General features: G+C 40.0%; 2 protein-coding genes, 1 long non-coding RNA gene and 1 pseudogene across 3 annotated transcripts; 3 read left to right on the top strand and 1 right to left on the bottom strand.

Annotated features, from left to right (window-relative positions):
• Positions 1–837: 837 nt before the first annotated feature.
• LOC125314718 lies at positions 838–17,961 on the bottom strand. Its single transcript, XR_007198149.1, has 3 exons — positions 17,234–17,961; positions 10,953–10,958; positions 838–851 (listed from the first exon to the last, which is right to left on the bottom strand). It is a non-coding gene; the product is annotated as an uncharacterized LOC125314718 (long non-coding RNA).
• LOC115732188 (glyoxylase I 4-like) lies at positions 5,385–6,483 on the top strand. Its single transcript, XM_030662852.2, has 3 exons — positions 5,385–5,664; positions 5,806–5,911; positions 5,987–6,483. Exons 1-3 carry the CDS (start codon positions 5,522–5,524, stop codon positions 6,254–6,256), a joined length of 519 nt encoding a protein of 172 aa, XP_030518712.2. The 5' UTR covers positions 5,385–5,521; the 3' UTR covers positions 6,257–6,483.
• LOC115728869 lies at positions 9,656–10,409 on the top strand (annotated as a pseudogene).
• Positions 16,540–18,203, top strand: LOC115728876. The gene is made up of 2 exons (XM_030659289.2): positions 16,540–17,084; positions 18,029–18,203. Exons 1-2 carry the CDS (start codon positions 16,614–16,616, stop codon positions 18,182–18,184), a joined length of 627 nt encoding a protein of 208 aa, XP_030515149.2. The 5' UTR covers positions 16,540–16,613; the 3' UTR covers positions 18,185–18,203.
• The last annotated feature ends 949 nt before the right edge of the window (positions 18,204–19,152 follow it).

Below are 19,152 nucleotides of genomic sequence, written 5' to 3'. Positions count from 1 at the left end.
GCGGGCAACCGACAAACAAGAGGGACGAGTGATGACGACCCTCGAGGGACGAGGAGAGCGGTGGAGCGAGAGATGGAGTGGGCGCAGCACCATGAAGAAGACAGTTGCTCCCCTGTGTAACTTAGAGATCCAAGGATGTTACAGAATTAAACATTAGAGGTCCAATTTAGGATACAATACCGAGTTCACCGGACCGGTCCATGTAAGGAACCGAGAGTCAGACCAGTTCCAAATATGTGACGGTGAAAATCGGACCGGTTCATTCAAATTCATGATAATCATCCGATCCAAGTCCGATTTCTGAATTGACAAGGAATCAGTTCTCGCCCCTATTAGCGCTAGAGATCCTGCAGTTGCATTTGGGCTCGAACTCAGCCCAAACCCATCATGAGTTTTTTTGTTTAATCAAAAGGAAATAAAGCCAAATAAAATAGCAAACTCAAAATTCACAATAAAACATCTATACTGACTAAAAAAAAATTGTGCGCTAGCAAAATTGAGTCCAATTAATTGTTTTCGTTATGCAGTTTCGTTGAGAAGTAATGTTTTAATTTATAAAATTGGTAGTATTCTCATTTGCCTTTGGTTTTCAGTTTGACTGTTCCCAAATAAGTAATTCGACATTTGATTGTGTAGTTTCCTATGAAATTTCTCGGCCAGAAAGTTGGTGGATTTACAATTACAAGCAGAGAAAGAGCAAGAGAAGTAAAGAAAGTATTATCTGATTTAGTCGAACATAGCTAGGAAGTCTTTCTTATTACTAGCAAGAAGGGCATCCCGATGTGTGCGCAAAAAATGTAAGAAAGAACTGTCCGTCTGTTTCACGGAAGATGGATGATTTGAAAAAAAATCTTCATAAAAATGATACCATGTATGGCTTGTAATAATTAGTTAATGAAAAATATTTTTATTATTGACAACAATTTATGTTTAAACATTTCAGTTGACAATGAAAACATTTTTCGTACATTTATTTGTGTAGATGATACAATTATCGATCGTTTTATGGAAGAAAAAAACATTCACGCTCATTTTCGATAAACGAATGGAAAGAAGGAGGGAATGCTTAGGGCGTGAATGACAACAATTCTACTCTAAAAATCAACTTGTGGTCAAAAATTAATTTTTCTACTTTCAAAGAGAAGTATTTTTTTTTTTTTAAGTTTTTCAAGTGGTTCTAAAACTACATTTGAAGCATTAAAATGAAGTCACGTAATCAAATGGACAACTGCTCTAGAAGTTATGATACCAAACGGATTTCTACTCCGGGAGCACTTCTAGAGTTGAAAATCCACGCCAAAAGTGCTGTCATGCGCGCCCTTGCCCTTACTTTATATTACTTTAGGAAACGAATACAAAAATGTTGTGGGGTTGGGGAGATTTCATTTAAAATTCAGAAATTGCGGGAGACTCATGAAAGGACGTAGTCATTTTAGGGACATTTTGGAATCACCGTACCATCGCATTCCATAATATAGCGTTAGATCAACAAGATGTTAACTTACATAACAAGAGATTTTTGTTCCTCTTCTCGTAGTGTTAGGTTCATTTAAAGAGTAAAATCTCGAACATACTAAATCGATTTGGGGGGATGTGCCTTTTTGGATGACATGAGCTTAACCTTTTGGGAAAAAGTGTCAAAAAGGTCCTAAACATATTGAATTAGTGTCAATTCGGTCATAAACCTTTTAATTTTATCAATTTAGTGTTAAACCTCTAATATTTTTGACTCCATCTAACCAATTTTGATCGAAAATCATTGATGTAGACACTAATCGTCTTTCATGACACGACCGGTGTTGACGCGAACATTTTTTTAAATAATTTTTAATATCTTTTTTATTTTTTAATAACCTTTTGGTTTTTGTCTTTTTCTTTTCTTTACTTTTTCGAAGATGGCCGGCTGACCGGCCCTCGCCGGCCCTAGGCAAAGGCCGTGATGCCAGAGTCGATCGTATCACTTAAGATAATCGGTGTTCACGTCGGCAAGGTGAGGGCTGGTCGGCCCGGCGTCGACCGTGCCACGTAAGATGATCGGTGTGCACGTCGGCAATTCCTGGTTAAAATGGGTCAAATGGATTCAATTGGCACAAATACAAAAAAATTTAGAACTAAATTGACACAATCAAAAGGTTTAAGACCGAACTGGCACAGATGCAATAGATTTGTCTTTTCCATCTTGGCCTAGCAGAACGAAAATTCATCCCTTTCTAAATTACAAGACCCGTATTGTATCTTGCAATTATCGCCGCAAGTGTCGTTTTCTGGATCTAATATTTCCTTGTTAAGAACCATCGCAGCATTGCCGTGCATGTAAGATTGTCTCAGCTTTAAGTCCTTGTGGAGATGGCGACTGGCCTGATGAGCCAAAAGGAAAAAAAGAGACACGAGGTCTAGAATCCAACTTCCCCTCCACTTGCAACAATCTTGAAAAGCATTGTATTGGTACGACGACCTGAATTCATGGTTAGGAAAAAAGATTAGCTAACTTCATCGGCTACCACGATTCCGCATTCATCGAAGGAGAATCCAACACTCAAACGACTTGGGCGCGAAAGGGAAATTTACAATATTTACGTTGGATGATTGATATGCATAAGTATGTTGCTCTTTCTCGCATGGCGTTCATCGCACGGAGAAAACGTGCATGTTAGCTTCTGCCGTGCCATATAAGACGGTCGACTTAGACGTTAACGATTTTTCGGTCAAAAATGGCCGGAAAGGCTACATTATGACTAAATTGTTTGAATTGAAAAGTTTAACACCGAATCGGTACTTGTACAATAGGTTTAGAATTGTTTTGACAAATTTTTTCCATTTTTATGCCCTTCGTCAATCTTATATTACTGAAGTTACAATAATAAATTTAAGTTTCCGAGACACTTTCTATGTTTAAAGAAATCAAAACTTGATTCAAGTTAACCGTGCTACCCAAATCCTCTGTTTCTCTTCATTATGATTCGTCATGTTATGATCTCGGGGGTATATATATCACAATGGTTCACCGCCTTGAATTGAAAGAGCTAGTCTCCCTTTTTTTCAATAAGGAATAATTACCTAATCAGCCTTAAATTTATTGTACGAATGCCAATCCAATTTCAAATCGTTTGATTTTATCAATGTAGTCCTAAATTTCTATGCGACATTTCAATGTAGTTCTTCCAACAAATTGTCGTTAGAAAATCGCAACTAGGACAATCCGTAAGTTGTCAAAGTCACCGAGCCACGTGGGCCGACCGGCGATGACTTGACTTATGGATCACCATATCGGCGATTTTCGATGGCAATTGACCGAAAGGACTGTTAGAGTATTGCTCAAATGTTTAGTATTGCATTGATAAATTTTGAAAAGTTTAAAACGTCCGCACAATAAATTTAGAACGAATTTAATTATTCTCCCTTTTTCGAGAAATGGGATCACCTTATAATCATATATTTCAAGTCAATTCAATCAAAACTTTGATAGATTGGGCAGATTTTTAAATTTCTCAAAAAAAAAAAAAAAAAAAAAAGCTCGCAAATTCTCTCTCATAAACCATCTAGGTGCGCGTGGGGTTTAAAGCGCTAGGTTGCAGCAGCAACCTGGATGGGTTGGTTACGTCACAGCAGTGACGTCATCAGTGACGAGAACGAAGCGCGTTCAAATTGATTTGGCCTCTGAACTTCCTCGTACTAGAGGGGAACTTCAAGTGCCGAGGGATGTGGTCTCAAAACCTACGGATTCATCCCAACCGGACATTGAGATCAACTTCGCTTTTGCCTCATGCTTCCCGAGATGGATTTCTTGACCATTAATTTTCCAGACAGTTTGGTACGAGGGACACCGTGGCACGACCGTGCACAAGTCAAAGCACGAAACAGTTGCCTTCCGCGCATGACCTACTTGCAAACTTCATTAAATGTAAACACGAGTAATGTTCATGTTTTCAACCTAACAATCTCTTTTATACTCGAGCGGATGGTTTCGCAATAGATGATTATCTTTTCTCGTGCATAAAAGGGTGGCAAAAGACGACGACTAGTAGCAACTCTTTTGGGGGCATCATTACCATGGGATTTCGACGTCCGATTAGAGAAGTCTTGACCTTAAAGGAATCACTAAAGTCGAGGTTCCGTGGAGGGAATATCTATCAATGCAAGTGTAGCCTCGCTGTTGACCCAACGTGAAGAGCGCTCCTTCACATAAGGGTTGGCCTACGAGTTCATAACGTGCTCTAAATTCGTGACCTCAAGGAAAGACATGGGTGAGCGCATTCGTCGTTAGGCTATCGCACTCGATCGGGCGATGTATGACAATCTATAGAGCTGAAAACGAGTCATTTCTAATGTTCAAAAGGCTTGGGAATCGAATCAAATAATAAAAACGGTTTGTCATGACTCGGTTTTGATTTGAGCAAATCATTTCCTTTACTTAATACCTTGAACACGTAGTGATACATACGGGACAAACAACAATATTTTGCCTTTCTACCTGAATAATACTAATCAGGAGCAAACGTCAAAAACACATTTTTCACATTAAGTTTTACCATCAAATGATGAATTCCCCTTTGTTTAATGGAAATCTTATTTTAACAAGTGCCAGTTGTACGCTAGTGCACGAAACAAATCCAAGAAAGAAAGTAAAATACCCGTGCAAGGAGTTTGACGTAAGTCGCGTGTATCAGAAGGGCAAAGGTTCGGCTGGCTCATATCTTTAAACGTGGATCCGGCGTGTCATCGACACCGCCAACCCTGGCCCACACCTAAGACCGACACAAGCGAAACAATCCCGTGCGTGCGTGCATGCATGCTTGTGATTTTCGATACTTCGTTTCGATTTTCCAAAAAATTGCTAAATCTATTGTGATTATGTCAATTAGTTTTAAATTCTTTTTTAATCAATTAAGCTATAAAATTTTTATACTTGTGCCAATTCATTTCATTCAATCGATTTTCATCGAAAATTGCGTACATGGATATCAAAAGTTCTATGTAACGCGACCGGTGCCAATGTCGATATTTTTTAAAAATTTTATTTAACAAATTTTTCTCTACGATCGGCCAGTGGAAGGAGGAAGAGAAGAAAAAAAAGAAAGAAAAGGAAAAAAGTAATTCGAAAAAAATATTAAAAACTATCCACGTCGCCGTTGACCGCGCCATGTAGAAATACCGGCGTCCATGTTAGTTATCTCCGTTCAAAATTAATCGGATGGATTGAATTAATATAAATACAAAAGGTTTAGGACTCAATTGACAAAAAAAAAAATTAAGATTAGATCAACATAATTACAATAAATTTTAATTTTAATTTTTTATTATAATTTTCCCGATTTTTCTCCATCGCCCGTTTCCCACTTTAAGTCCTATATATATCTCGAACCCGACATCATCATATCATCAAACTCCGTCTTTCCCCGACTCTACTTCCGTTTCGTCGTTCCTAGTTTTGTCTAATCTCTCTTTTGGCAACCACGTTCGTTCTCGAAATCGTTCCAATTCGATCTCGCACGGATAGTATTTTGTTCCCGGGCTGAACTCCATGGAAAATCCTCTGCAACTCAAGTCGTTGAACCACATCTCGCTGGTCTGCCGGTCACTGGAGAGATCGATCGACTTCTACCAGAACGTCCTCGGCTTCGTCCCCATCCGGCGACCCGGCTCCTTTGATTTCGAGGGCGCATGGTACTCCCCTTCTTAATCAAAGCCCAGAACCTGCTGAAATCGGTTCGAATTCCTTTTCGTTTTCTCAATTCTTGGAACTGATCTTGTTTTCGTGGACGTGCTGATGTTTGGTTTTGGTGGGTGTTCTTGGATGGAGTCAAGGCTGTTCAACTATGGAATCGGGATCCACCTGCTTGAAACGGAAGACCCTCATCGGATGCCCGCCGCCGGTGGAATCAATCCCAAGGACAACCACATCTCTTTTCAGGTCCCCTCTCTTTCTCTCTTTCTCTCTATTAACTCATGCATGGAGTAACAATGGTGGCGTTCTTGGCATACACAGTGTGAGAGCATGGTGGCGGTGGAGAAGAAGCTAGAGGAGATGGAGATAGAGTACGTGAAGAGCAGGGTCGAGGAAGGCGGGATCGAAGTCGATCAGATCTTCTTCCACGATCCTGACGGGTCGATGATCGAGGTCTGCAACTGCGACAACCTCCCCATCGTTGCCCTCGACGGCAATGGCGACGCTCCGGTTCCCCAGTGTTTGCGCGTCAATTGCAATGTCGAGCGTCAACTTCAGCAGCCGCAGCGTCCAGCTACCGTGACGCTATGAATTCATGCTCTTTTGACGATAATCAAAGCACAAGAGAGGACTGCTCGCATGAATGGCTCAAGAAATTCTTCAGATACCTTCTTTGTTATCTTCTTTTCCGATTTGCTTTTGTGGGTAAAACATCGGGTAATTAAGTTGGGTTCTAGACATTGTTTTCCCATTCCATGTCAAGGGGGACGAAAAGCCTTTTCATAATTGGAATTATAAGAAGAGGAATGCATCAATTCCACACTTGATTAATCTTATCTCGACTTAATGAGGTGTTTTAGACGCTCCAACTCGACTCGAAACTCTAAGACTTAGAATTTCATTTCGTGCTTCACATAAATTCAAGTTCCATTGTGCCCGAGAGTGGTATATAATTATGATCTAAATATGCATAAAAACTTAACTATCTGGCAAGACTTGAACCTAGCTTAACTATTGTTCGAGCAACTTGAACTTGGGTATTGAAAATAATCAAATTGTGCTCGATGACATAATTCCAACAAAGTTAACGATCTAGATAACAACGGCTAGACTCCATCTGAAAAATCAAAATGCACTCGATACTCAATTACAAATTAGATTTTTCCATGGCATTTTTAGTGCCCCGTCCTGCCAAAATTCTCTGCCCCCTGCCCATCCTTAATCTTGGCTCTCCAGATTGTATTCATTACCGTAGCTGCATCCTATAAGACCAAATCGAATTGCTAACAACGACATTTTAACAGTTACTTGACGAGGTTAGTGCCACATCAACATTTTCTATCCATGAATCTAATGGAAGCCTCAGATCGAGCGCAATTCGAAAGGCTAATCTATTTTGGTTTAACAAAAATAATAATAATTTGAGGCATACTTGATTACAACCCGGGTATAATTTCTAGTGCTCGAAGCGTCAGTGTCCGTCTTTTTTACGGCAAATCACGCAGAAACTAGTGAGAAAACTGTAGTAAAATTTCTTTACCAAGGAACATGACAAATCTGTCAGCATCCCAACACACGTTGAGATCAACTTAGCTTTTGCCGCATGACTCACGAGATGGATTTCTCGACACCAATTTCCAACAGTTTGGCACGATAGACACCGAGGCATGACTGTGCAAGCCGAATCCAAAATAAAATACTTGAACAAATTTACAACCAGCATAACATGCAGGAAACGACAAATTAATCAATTGAAATCTCAATAAAACATGTGGTTAACTATCACTATCCATTTTTCAAAAGAAAAAGAAAAAAAGAAAAAGAAGCATTGTCTCATGCTGTCACCTCCAAATTAAGAAAGAAAAATTTAGCATTTTCTTAGGATAAGCAAAATCAAACCCCATTATTTTGGGAGGACTACATCACCCATTACACCATCCAATAATTGAGAAAACTTGTCAAAAAAAAATCCTAAATCTATTGTACGGCAACCAATTCAATTCTAAACTTTTTAATTGTGCCAATTTAGTCCTAATCTTTGAGGGATTTACCAATTTAGTCCTAAACCTTTTGACGATTTAACAATGTAGTCTTTTTGACCAATTACTCAAATTATATGTTTAGGACTAAATAGGTAAATCGTCAACAATTTTAGAGCTAAATTGATATAATTGATAAATTTTAGATTATATCGATTGCCATATAATAAGTTGATGATTTTTTTTTTTACAATTATCCTCCCATAATTGTGTTGGGTGATAAGTTTGATGCCCACTTGACTCTTCAGTCCTTTGACTAAAAAGGTTCCTCACAACTGATAAGTACACTTAACCAAGAGAACAAGCAATGTTTATGAATATAAATAGAGGGTTAATTAGTGGGATAATCATTGAGTGCTCCCTTTAAGAAATATGCAAAGCAGTGGAGTTTTGCCGATTGATGCCTTGGATCTTTCACCCTTGTATTGGTATGGTGTGGTTGCATGGACTCTAATCATATACTCCACTACTCCACGAAAAAATTGTCCAAAAAAATCAAAAATCTATTGCCATTTTGTCAATTCAACCTTAAACTTTTGAATTGTCCCAATTGAGCTAGAAACCTTTTCATGTTTTGTCACTTAAGTCCATCTGGACAATATTAATTAAAAATAGCTGACGTGAACTCTGTGTGTCCTAGGTGGATGATTTTTTTAATAATATTTTAATATTTTTTTTGAATGTTTTTTGCATAATCGTGGCCGGTGAGGGCCTATACCCTCACTTATTTACTAGCGAGGGCCGCGACACCCTCGCATGGTCTGGGCGAGGGCCACGATGCCTTCGCCACCCACAACCGAGGGTCGTGAGCCCCTTGCCTATGGCCGATAAGGGCGTCACGGCTCTTGCATGTGGCCGGTGACCTCGCCGTCCACGAGTTGTTAAAAAAAAGGATAGAAAGAAAGATAAAATAAAATATATTCAAAAAATATTAAAATATTATTGAACATTATCCATGTCAACGACAACCGTACTAAATAAGACAACCAATGTCTACGTTAGCGAATTTCAGATCAAAATTGGACGGATAGACACAATTGATAAAACGTTAAAAGATTTAAAACTAAATTGATAAAAGTGAAACAACTTTTTTTAAAAAAAATTCTATCAATCATCTGATAAGTACACTTAAGGATTGGCTTACTAGTCTATATCGTGCTTTAAACTCGTGACCTCAAAGAAAATTGGTAAGCGCCCTTGATGCTGGGCTGACATACTTAATTGTGCGATGCATAGCGATCTATGAATCGAAACAAGAATCATCCAAAGAGAGGATGAAGGTCGGTCTCTCATGCTCACCCCCATCTATCCCCTTGAGGAAAGACTTGGTTCATAATGTCCCTCACCAAGGATTCGACCTCGGTGCATCAAAGCCGATCGAATCCAATAGTTTGGAGGGAAACGAAGACGTCTTTAGGAAAGTTCTCTGGGGTTCAAGACTCAAAAACATTGAAATTTCTGAGGAGCCGAAGTGGAACTCCCAAAGTGTCAAGGGTTTTTGCCCCCTTTCTTATTGGAAATTTTTATCCTATGAAGTGCCGGCCAAGGAAGAACTAGAATATCCTTTGAAGGAGTTGAATGAAATCACGTGTGTCAGATGGGGACAAGATTTGGCGGGCAAAAATCTTTCCATATGGATCCGACGTGGCGCAGACGTCGTGGAGCCCTGGCCCACACTGAGATCGACGCTGGTGAAAATAATCACATGCATGCATGCTTTCGATGTTTCTTTTCATCTTCCTCCATCGCCATTTTCCCACTGCTTCGGTCCTATATATACAGACAAACCACAACTCTTCAACCGGACATAATCGTTTTCATTAAACTTGATTCTTTCTTAGTTATTCCTCTTGTTCTGTCTGATCTCTTTTTCACAACCCCATTTCCGTTTCTGAAATCATTTTTAGTTGATCTCCGACAGAGATACTGTTTCTTCCCCGAGCTGAACTTAATGGAAAACCCTCTGCAACTCAAGTCGTTGAACCTCATCTGGCTGGTGTGTCGGTCTTTGGAGAGAACGATGGATTTCTACCAGAACGTCCTCAGCTTCGTTCCCGTCAGGCGACCCGGTTCCTTCGATTTCGAGGGCGCGTGGTACTCTTCTTTAATAGAGATGCGTGAGAGCTTTGGAATCATTCAAACTCCCTCTTGTTTCCGGTTGGTGTTGTTGGATCGACTCAAGGCTGTTCAACTATGGGATTGGGATCCACCTGCTTCAAACGGAAGACCCTCGTCAACTGCCCGCCGCCGGTGGAATCAATCCCAAGGACAACCGCATTTCTTTTCTGGTTCTCTCTCTATAACAACTCATGCATGTTACAGTTAAGTTGACAGTGGTGCGTTCTTGAAATACACTGTGTGAGAGGACGGCGGCAGTGGAGAAGAAGCTAGAGGAGATCAAGATAGAGTACATAAAGAGCAGGGTCGAGGAGGGCGAGATAAACGTCGATCAGATCTTCTTCCACGATCCCGATCCTGACCGGTCGATGGTCGTCGTCTGCAACTGCGACATCCTCCCCATCCTCGCCCTCGCCCTCGAAGGTGGCACTCCAGTTCTCCACTCAATTGCAATCTCGAGCACCAACTTCAGCAGCCGCAGCGTCCGACTACCGTCACACTATGAGTTTGTGTCTCTTTTGCTGATAATGAAAGCACAAGAAGGGACTGCATGGTTGGGTCAAGAATTTTTCAGATACCTTCTTTGTTATTTTCTTTTCCATTGCTTTTGTGTGTAAGGAAATAAGATAACTTCAAAATTTTTGTTTCCAAGGTTGGATTCTGATCATCGTTTTCTCATTCCATGTCCACCGAGTATTTGATTAATTTGATCTCGATGAGGTATTTTAGATGCTAAAACTCGACTTAAAACTCAAAACTCCAATTTTATTTCGGGCTTTCGCATAAGGTACTATGCCGGGAATGGTATATGCATAAGGTTTAAATACACGTAAAGGGAAAATTCTCCAAAAAGTTATAAATCTATTGCATTTTTGTTAATTCAATCTTAAACCCTTTAATTTTTCTAATTGAGTCGTAATTTTTTTTTTTTTTTAGATTTTGCCAATTGAGTTCATCCAGCCAATTTTGGCAAGAAATCGCTGACATGGATGCCGTTAGTTCTATGTAACTTGGCAACCACGACCATCGTTGATGTAGACATTTTAAATAACAATATATTATTATTATTATTATTATTATTATTATTATTATTATTATTATTATATAAATATTTTTTCTCTTTTCTTCACCTTTTCCTTTTTATTGGGGCCAGCCGGCCGGGCCTAGCGACCCCCGCCGGCTACTAGGCAAGGGCCGCAAGTCCTCGCACAACTATGATCGAAGACCACGAGCCTTGCTAGTTGTTGGCGAGGGCTTCGCGGCCGTTGCACAATAGCTAGCGGGGGTTGGCATGCCTCGGCTGGTGCGTGGTGGCTGGCGCTCCAAATAAAAAGAAAAGAGAAGAAAAAAAAAATTAAAAAAATTAAAAAAATATATTTAAAAACTGTAGCGTCGGCATGGGTCGTGTCATGTAGGACGGTCGACATCTATGTTGTCCATTTCCGATCAAAATTGATCGGTTCGACTCAATTGGCAAAATTAAAAAGTTTATGATCGAATCGGTAAAAATACAATTGTTTCAGGACTTTTTGGATAATTTTCCCTACACATAAAGCTTCAATATATGGTGAGACTTGAGCCTACCTCGAATTGATGTTCGAGCAACTTAAACTTGCGTCTTGAGAAAAATCTAGTTGTGCTCAAGGATACAACTTCGGCGAAATTAAACGCCCAATAGCAATAACCGGACTCGGCTTGAAAAACCAAAACTCGTTCGGCGATGCGCTTAGTTAACTTCTTTCCATTGTTGAGCTCGATTTCATGGCATATACTTGTCATTCTAACCTCGAGTTGATCATATGCTCAAGTTGCCTTAAATTCGAGCAGATCTTTGTTTGCAAAGTTGGGCACAATTAAGAGCAATTGGGTTAGAACCATTCGCCAGTTACTGTCAAAAAACACCCCGACGCCTCATCTTAAACCTCGGGGGTTGTCGGGTCGTAGAGAGCATGGAAAGACTTTAGTTCTACGTAAGGCGAACAAGCTGTTGGACGGGAATTGCATATCTTAGTTTGGAATGTCCATTGCAGAGACGGAGAACAAGCTGCAGAACGAGGGATCATTGAAGTTTGGATGGAGTCATAACGCAGAAGGAGATTTCGGGAGAAGCTTGAGAGGACCGCTTCTGCAGAAGCAATTGATACTGCAGATGAAGTGGATGGCTCTACATACGAACCTCCACCACCCCGGTGCGAAGACTTAGCTATTTGTCCTTTTCAATTGTACCCTAGTTGGTGCTTTGCAACTATTTTCAAGCATTGGAATCTACTAAAGTAACCTAAAGTAAATCGGGCATATTTTGCCCTTTTCGATTATGAAACTACTAGCCCGACAATCCGAGACGATCTCTCAATCAAATTAGTGCTTTATATAAAATTTGTTGTCATGGTGTATGCATCTATGATTGAGATTGTACCATCTCTGACAGTATTGTCAGTGAATCATTTCCCTTTAGATTAAAGAGTTGATTCACAAGCGAAAAGATATAGCCTAATCATGGGTTTGATAGCTTGTGATCTCGCCTAGGCCCGATCCAACTTGAGCCACAAGATCTCAAAGACGATGTTGGGCAGGCTTGGGACAGGGCCTTTAGTGAGAAAGCCTGGGCAGAAATTTAGGCCCAAACCTGGGGGCGACACTCAGCCCAAGCCCACTCAATCACCTAATAAGGTGAAAAAAGGCTGCTTATCCATTTATCTTCACAAAGCAAAGAAATTCTCCACATTTCCTTGCTATATGATTGTCAACTAATTGAAGTTTGTCAGCGTCTTCTTGATTAGAATTTCAAAGGCATCTTTCATTTCTTTTGTCTCAACATGATTTATGTCTGGTATATTATACAAGAATCTTGTACCATCCGCCCTTAAATGCATGTTTAATATTTGAATATTTAATTGTGGCCAATACATAATAAAATGTTTAATCGAGAAAGATAGGGACTGACAATGCCTGAGTTGACATACCGATAAATGCATGGTTTATTTTTTAAATATTTAATTGGGGAGGTAAATAGGGGTATGGAAATGTTTGAACTCCGGACCTCCCGCTTTGATATCTAAGAGATTTTGAAGGATTACCCCCCTTTTTTTAAAAAGGCAAATGCAGTTTAATATTTAAAGTTTAATAAAAATAGATATTTAATTTTAATGGCAATGGCAGGGCGCCCTATTGACCTAAAGCTAAAAGTTTATTTTTAAAATTTATTTAGGCCGTTAAATGAATGTGTGATTTAATATTTTATTACTCTAACATTCGGTCCCACTATTGAGTGCATCGATTTCATGTGAGCTCAATCCTCTATAATCATCAAATCATATGGATTTCGTATGAAGCCCGCACGATATAATGGCAGCGATGAATCGGTCCGCACCGGCACGCGATTCTCCCAAGATAAATGCCCACCCTCATCCTCAACAAGCATCAAATGAATGGCCATGCTTTGAGGTGAATGGCTTCTTCTTGCTCTACCTCGAGCCCACAAATCCCCTTTGGATGAGGTACACGTTGAAATCCCTTCATACCCACTTGAAAATTTTCATTCCAATAGTTTTTTTGTAGAGATAATGGAGCTAAAAATTCATGAATTGTACATGCCTTTTGCTTCCAAACAAAGAGACACATTGTGTAGCACATTTAGTTAGGACAATGACATGAGAACTGTTCATGAGCTAGCAGCGGGATATGGTGTTGGGATTGCCCAACTATTTGTGGGTCTTGAGGACAAAATAGTACGATGGAATGGCCATATAATTCTCTTTGGAAATTGTTCTTTGCCCCCTCAAACTGCAGAAATGATGAATAAGTCAGGACCCATACTATTCCTTTTTTCTAACTTTCAATTTCCCTTCGGTTTTCTCTTGAGAAAAAGTACAAAAAAAAGTTATAAATCTATTGTGTTAATACAAATTCAATTTTAAACATTTTCATATTGGTACCAATTCAATCCATCTTGCTAATTTAGGCTGAAAATCAATAACTTGGACGTTGGCCTTCTTACATGGCATAACCGGCACTAACGTGGACATTTTTAATAATTTTTTTAATTTTTTTTTAAAAATTACCTTTCTTGTGGTTTTCTTTCTTTTGTGAGGCTCGTGTGCCGTGCACCAAAGGCCAACCTCACTCGGTGGCTAGGGTGACCCTCCCTTATGGGTGGCGACGGTGACCCTTGCCCAGTGGAAAAAAAAATCAACAAACTTATAAAAAAATCATAAAACATGTCCATGTCGTTCAATCTTGCCACGTAAGACGGTTGATGTCCATTACGTCAATGATTTTCGACATAAATTAGTTGGATGGACTAAATTAGTATTAATGTAAAAAAAAAAAATTATGACTAAATTGGTCCAATTTAAATGTTTAAGACTGAATTAGTATAAATGCAATAAATTTAGGACTTTTTTGGTATTTTCCCGTTCTCCCTTTGGTTTCCTTTAATACCACGTCCTTAGCTCTAATTTCCTTTATTTCCACCATGGTTTTGCTTAATTTCCTCCAACTTCTAGTCCTCGTGCTTCATCTTCCAATCAATTTACTTTTGTAGTTCCAATCGCGTGTTTGTCAAATCCATTGAGATCTATTCATCACCAAGCAACACGAATGGGAAACTCAGTTCCCGGTGCAATCATGTTCTACCGCGGTATTTGAGGAATCATTGTTAGATCGATGATCAGCACACAGAACTCCTTTAACATAATAGAATCCTTGAATTTGTAACATATAAGGAGATTTCATAACCGCACCTTATTCCATATTGTTAATTTCATGAACGGTGCTTCCATAAATTTTCGTCTATTTGCAACAAAACATGGACCTAATGATGTTGAGGCTTCATACAAAGAAAGGAGTTTTCGCTCCTACGGAGGCTTCCAATGCCTGTCCGAAAACACCGTAGGCAGCCTAGATGCGTTCCTTATTTTAACGTGTCGGTGCCTGCACGCCCCATTTCCCTAATTGCTATCCATATTTTTTTTCTTCCCTGATAGTGGGGAATACCCTCTATTTATTTTACGTCTGTAGGATCCTGAGATCCGAAGGTGGCCTCAAACGAAGCAGTTTAAGGACTTGCTTCGGTCCGGTACAAAGACAAGGAAAGGCCACCATCTTTTCATGTGAATTTTTCAGCAAGTTCTATGTGTCTTTTTCCATAATTATGGCAGAAACAAATCATGCAGGGAATTAGTGATGCACACACTTCCCAAATAAGACCACGAAGAACTTGGGCATGTGTTCCCTCGCGTACCCATCAATCCATGCCCCATCGTCATGAAACCAAGCACCAACACAGCATTTACTCCATCACAAGCCCTGGTCCGAACAATTTATACCGAGCAACGTACTACAGGAAAATGGACATGTAACCCTAATTTCCTTCGACTCTGACATGTGAACTGTGCCGATATTGACGGTGGACGTTGTGAAACATTTCACCGCGGCTTGTCCTGCAACTTCAAAACGTACTATTTCAAGAATTCTCCGAGTTTCCATTTTAATGAGATGTGATTCATACTTTTCATCAATAGGAATACATCAGGATTTCACTCCTCGGTGAGCGGGTGGGAGTTTGTCGATCCGGAGGGCCGCCCCGGCGGAGGTTGCGCAAGAGAGTTTTTATAGTTTGAGCCCGTAATTAATTGACAATTCGTGCTTGGGCCCATGAATAAATACTAAATGGATATATAATCTCTTGCTCTTATAACTAAGAGAAAAATAAAGAGATGAGGGTGTTGATTATAATAGAATCTTTTACTGGATGTAGATCTAAATTAAGGGTGAACCAAGGCTAAACTTTGTGTCTCGATTTTTCTTTCTCACTTTTACTCTCTATTTTGTTGTCTTAGTGCACTTGATCCAACACCATTACAAGTTCAATGTTCATGTGAAGTCAAGTGGTTCTGTCATTATATCGGTTTATATGGTCTTTCCTATAGTTTACTGATAGGTGTAAGTTTTTGCAGTTAAGGGAGAGCGGGATTGAGCTAGAGATCCCATTGTTGTTTTCATCGCACCGCTTCTTTCTCTTTTGACGTCGCCAATTTCTGTAACGCCAGATCTTCGGTCAATCAAATTGGGTTGTCGATCGCGGTGGTTGCGAGGTTTTGACCACCGGGTCTTCTTATATTGAGAGAGAGAGAGGGAGAGCTGGGGGTGTAAATCTCTCAAAAGGTGGGACATTTGTGGTTACTTTGGAGAGGATTTACATTGGTATAAACTCTAGATAGGGGGCATAAATGTGATATTAAGAAGCTGAGAAGATCAAGGCATGTGAACATTTTTGGTAGGTACCCAATCATGTAACCGGTGCAAGACTTGGGGTCCCATGTGGTACTCTGGCCATTACCAACCAACCCCTCCAGGACAAATATGCCCTAAACAAATCATAACTCCTCAAAAAAAAAAAAAAAAAAAGTCTCCTCCACATAACCCTACCCCATCACTTCAAAAGAAGAGCAAGGCAACAAATTCAACATCAAATCCCTGGCAAAACCCCAAGACCCAGTTTTGTCCATGAAAGCAGGCAATAACACATGGTCTGCTTCATTGTTTTGACATGGAATTTACCACTTTTTGAATAGATGTATGAAATAAATAAGTACAATAAAGAAATATGTCGTACCCTTTGAAACACCCCCCCCCCTCTAAACCCATTTGAATATTTTGTGAACCAAACTTGTGCACATGATGCCAGCCCCCCCGCCCACATGTTATATACTGAGTGAATCAAACTAATTGACAGTCTACCGACCAAGAGTTAGATCATCGTCTCACAAAAAGAAAGAAAAAAAAAAAACATGGCCACCCATGAGAAGCCAAAGAAATTAGGGTTATTCACGAACTTCTACAAATCCGGCACTGCTGCCGCCGGCACCGGCAAGATCAACTGCGTTGCGAAGCCTGACACGCCGGCCTTCACAAACAAGTACATTGCTCGGGGCTGGATGCTCCGGAAACCCCGGAATTGCCCGGAGAGCAGACGCGGCGGCGGAGATCAACTGGTTAGAGCAAGCAGCGGCCGAGGAGAGGATGGCGGCGGTGGTGGCGGAGGAGGAGGAGGCGGGAATGAGATGGTGGTGGTGGAGGCTAGGAAGTCGGTGTCGCACGTGGAGACGAACCTGGCGTCGGTGGTGGCATTCTTGCAAGTGAAGGTGATGGTGGCAGACATGCCGGGGTTCATGCAAGTCCATGCATTCAGGTGCGCGAGGACGACGTACGACAGCTTGGAGAAGTTCAGCGCCAAACACATGGCTTACAACATCAAGAAGGTAAATCTCTGCTTCACGAAAACCCCTCTCTTTGCATTTCTTGCTTCTTGTTTGTTGTTATATATTGGTTTCCAAATGTTTTTTTTTTTTTTTTTGGGTACAACCACTGAAAGACTAGATTACGTTTTGCCGGTCAATGAGTTTGAAACTTCTTCTCTGTTGGCTCTCTCCTTCAATCTTGAGAAATCGATGAATCGAGTCGATAGTGCATATGGCAGAAATTCAGATGCGTTTCATGGTTAACACAAAGTTTTGCTTTCTTTTCTCCATTCTGAATCTCCTTTTTAGGTTTCAGAGAAAGTAAGTGGTCGATATTAAGAAAACTTTACAGGTTTTAATGCACCGACTTTCCTTCGCATCACATGTAGTCAGCACCGTAGAAATTCGACTACTCCGAATGTTTCGAAAATGTCCATGATAATTCACGAGAGGCGCGCTTGTGCAAGATGATATTCACCAATCTTCTTCATAAGTCGAGCATCTAGACTTTCTATAATAGCCATTGTTGGATTGGAGACTCCAAGATGGGAATGTGTAAAATTTCTGTAACTTCTGAACCTTGGCATAGATTGGAATCTTGCATCAGATCCCCTTCTCTTATAAAGAATTAAGACACCCCATGTGTCATTAAGAAGATTAATGATTGTGCCTGGCTAATCAATCATGCATCGTTCAATAGTATCCATTAAACGACAGCCCGAATCTGCTTTTCTCCTGTATAAACTCTCGTCCCATGTGTAAAAATGTATAAATTTTGGACCGTAGTTATAAAATAAATTCATCATGCATGTGCAGTTATGCTGCTCCACAGAGCCTTCACCACTAGTACACCCAAGATCCATCTATGGCCTATTCCTTATCCTACAAACATTTTTTATGTCCTGTTTTTGAATTTCAACTAGGATTCCCGAATAATTTGGTCGATTAACTTCGGAACGATGCAGGAATTTGATAAGGTATATGGGCCGGCATGGCACTGTATCGTTGGCTCGAACTTCGGCTCCTTCGTGACCCACGCAACAGGCGGTTTCCTATATTTTTCGATGGAGAAGCTCTACATTTTGCTCTTCAAGACCAAAGTCCAGAAAGCTATTGATTGAAGGGCAGAGGTTGGATTGTAAGCTCCTTATTTTGTTGAGATCATAACGTTTGCCTTTTTTTTTTTATGTGCCCTTCTACGAGATTTGTACATGCGAAAAGGTGTTATGTTTGACTAGTCGTTTCTGCGAATTTGTTGTTTACTCAACTATAATGATTGCAGTACTTTCAGCTAGTCTTGGCCCATATTATATACAAACATTGTGGGACGGTAGACGTGATATCTATAGCAGAAATGCAAGACTTTCTAAAACCGGTAAAATAGTTGGAAGGCAATTTGTGGGGCTTCAAAAAAACCTAAATCTATAATTCGGCTCTAAACCTTTTGACTATACCAATTGAGTTCTAAACTTTTTCATGTTTTAGCAATCATGTCCATCCAACCTATTTTGGTCGGAAATTGATGATATAGACATCGGCTATCATACATGGTGAGATCGGTGCTAACGTGGATAAATTTCAATAATATTTAAACATACTTTAAATTTTATTATTATTATTTGGTTTTGTTTTGTTTTGTTTTCTTTTTTGTTTATTTCTCCGGCGGGCGAGGTAGCCGCCCGACCATCGCCGGCCATAGGCAAGGGCGCGAAGGCCCTCGCCCGGATCGGGGTGAGGGCCGAACGCCCTCGCCCGGACTTAGGTGGGGGTCGCTGGCCTTAGCCAAATAGAGATGTGAAAAAAAAAAAAAAACGAGGAAAAAGAAAAGAAAAGAAAAAAATTAATAATTAAATAATTATTACTAAAAATTCATGTCACATCAATGATTTCTGGCCATAACTGATCAAATGATGAAAACTCAATTGACAAAGCTTGTAAAGGTTTAGGACTGTATTGTCAAAAGTACAATAAGTTTATCACTTTTTGAATTATTTTTACAGGTAATACAACATGGTACAAAAGGATGTATCCTGTTCAATTTATTATCCTCGAATGGTTCGGCGTCAAATAACACAGCGTTCGGATTGAG

This window comes from Rhodamnia argentea, chromosome 4 (genome assembly GCF_020921035.1).
Source record: "Rhodamnia argentea isolate NSW1041297 chromosome 4, ASM2092103v1, whole genome shotgun sequence".
Lineage (NCBI taxonomy): Eukaryota > Viridiplantae > Streptophyta > Magnoliopsida > Myrtales > Myrtaceae > Rhodamnia > Rhodamnia argentea.
The sequence above is the reverse complement of the archived record's forward strand: the minus strand, read 5'-3'. Positions and strand labels throughout refer to the sequence as shown.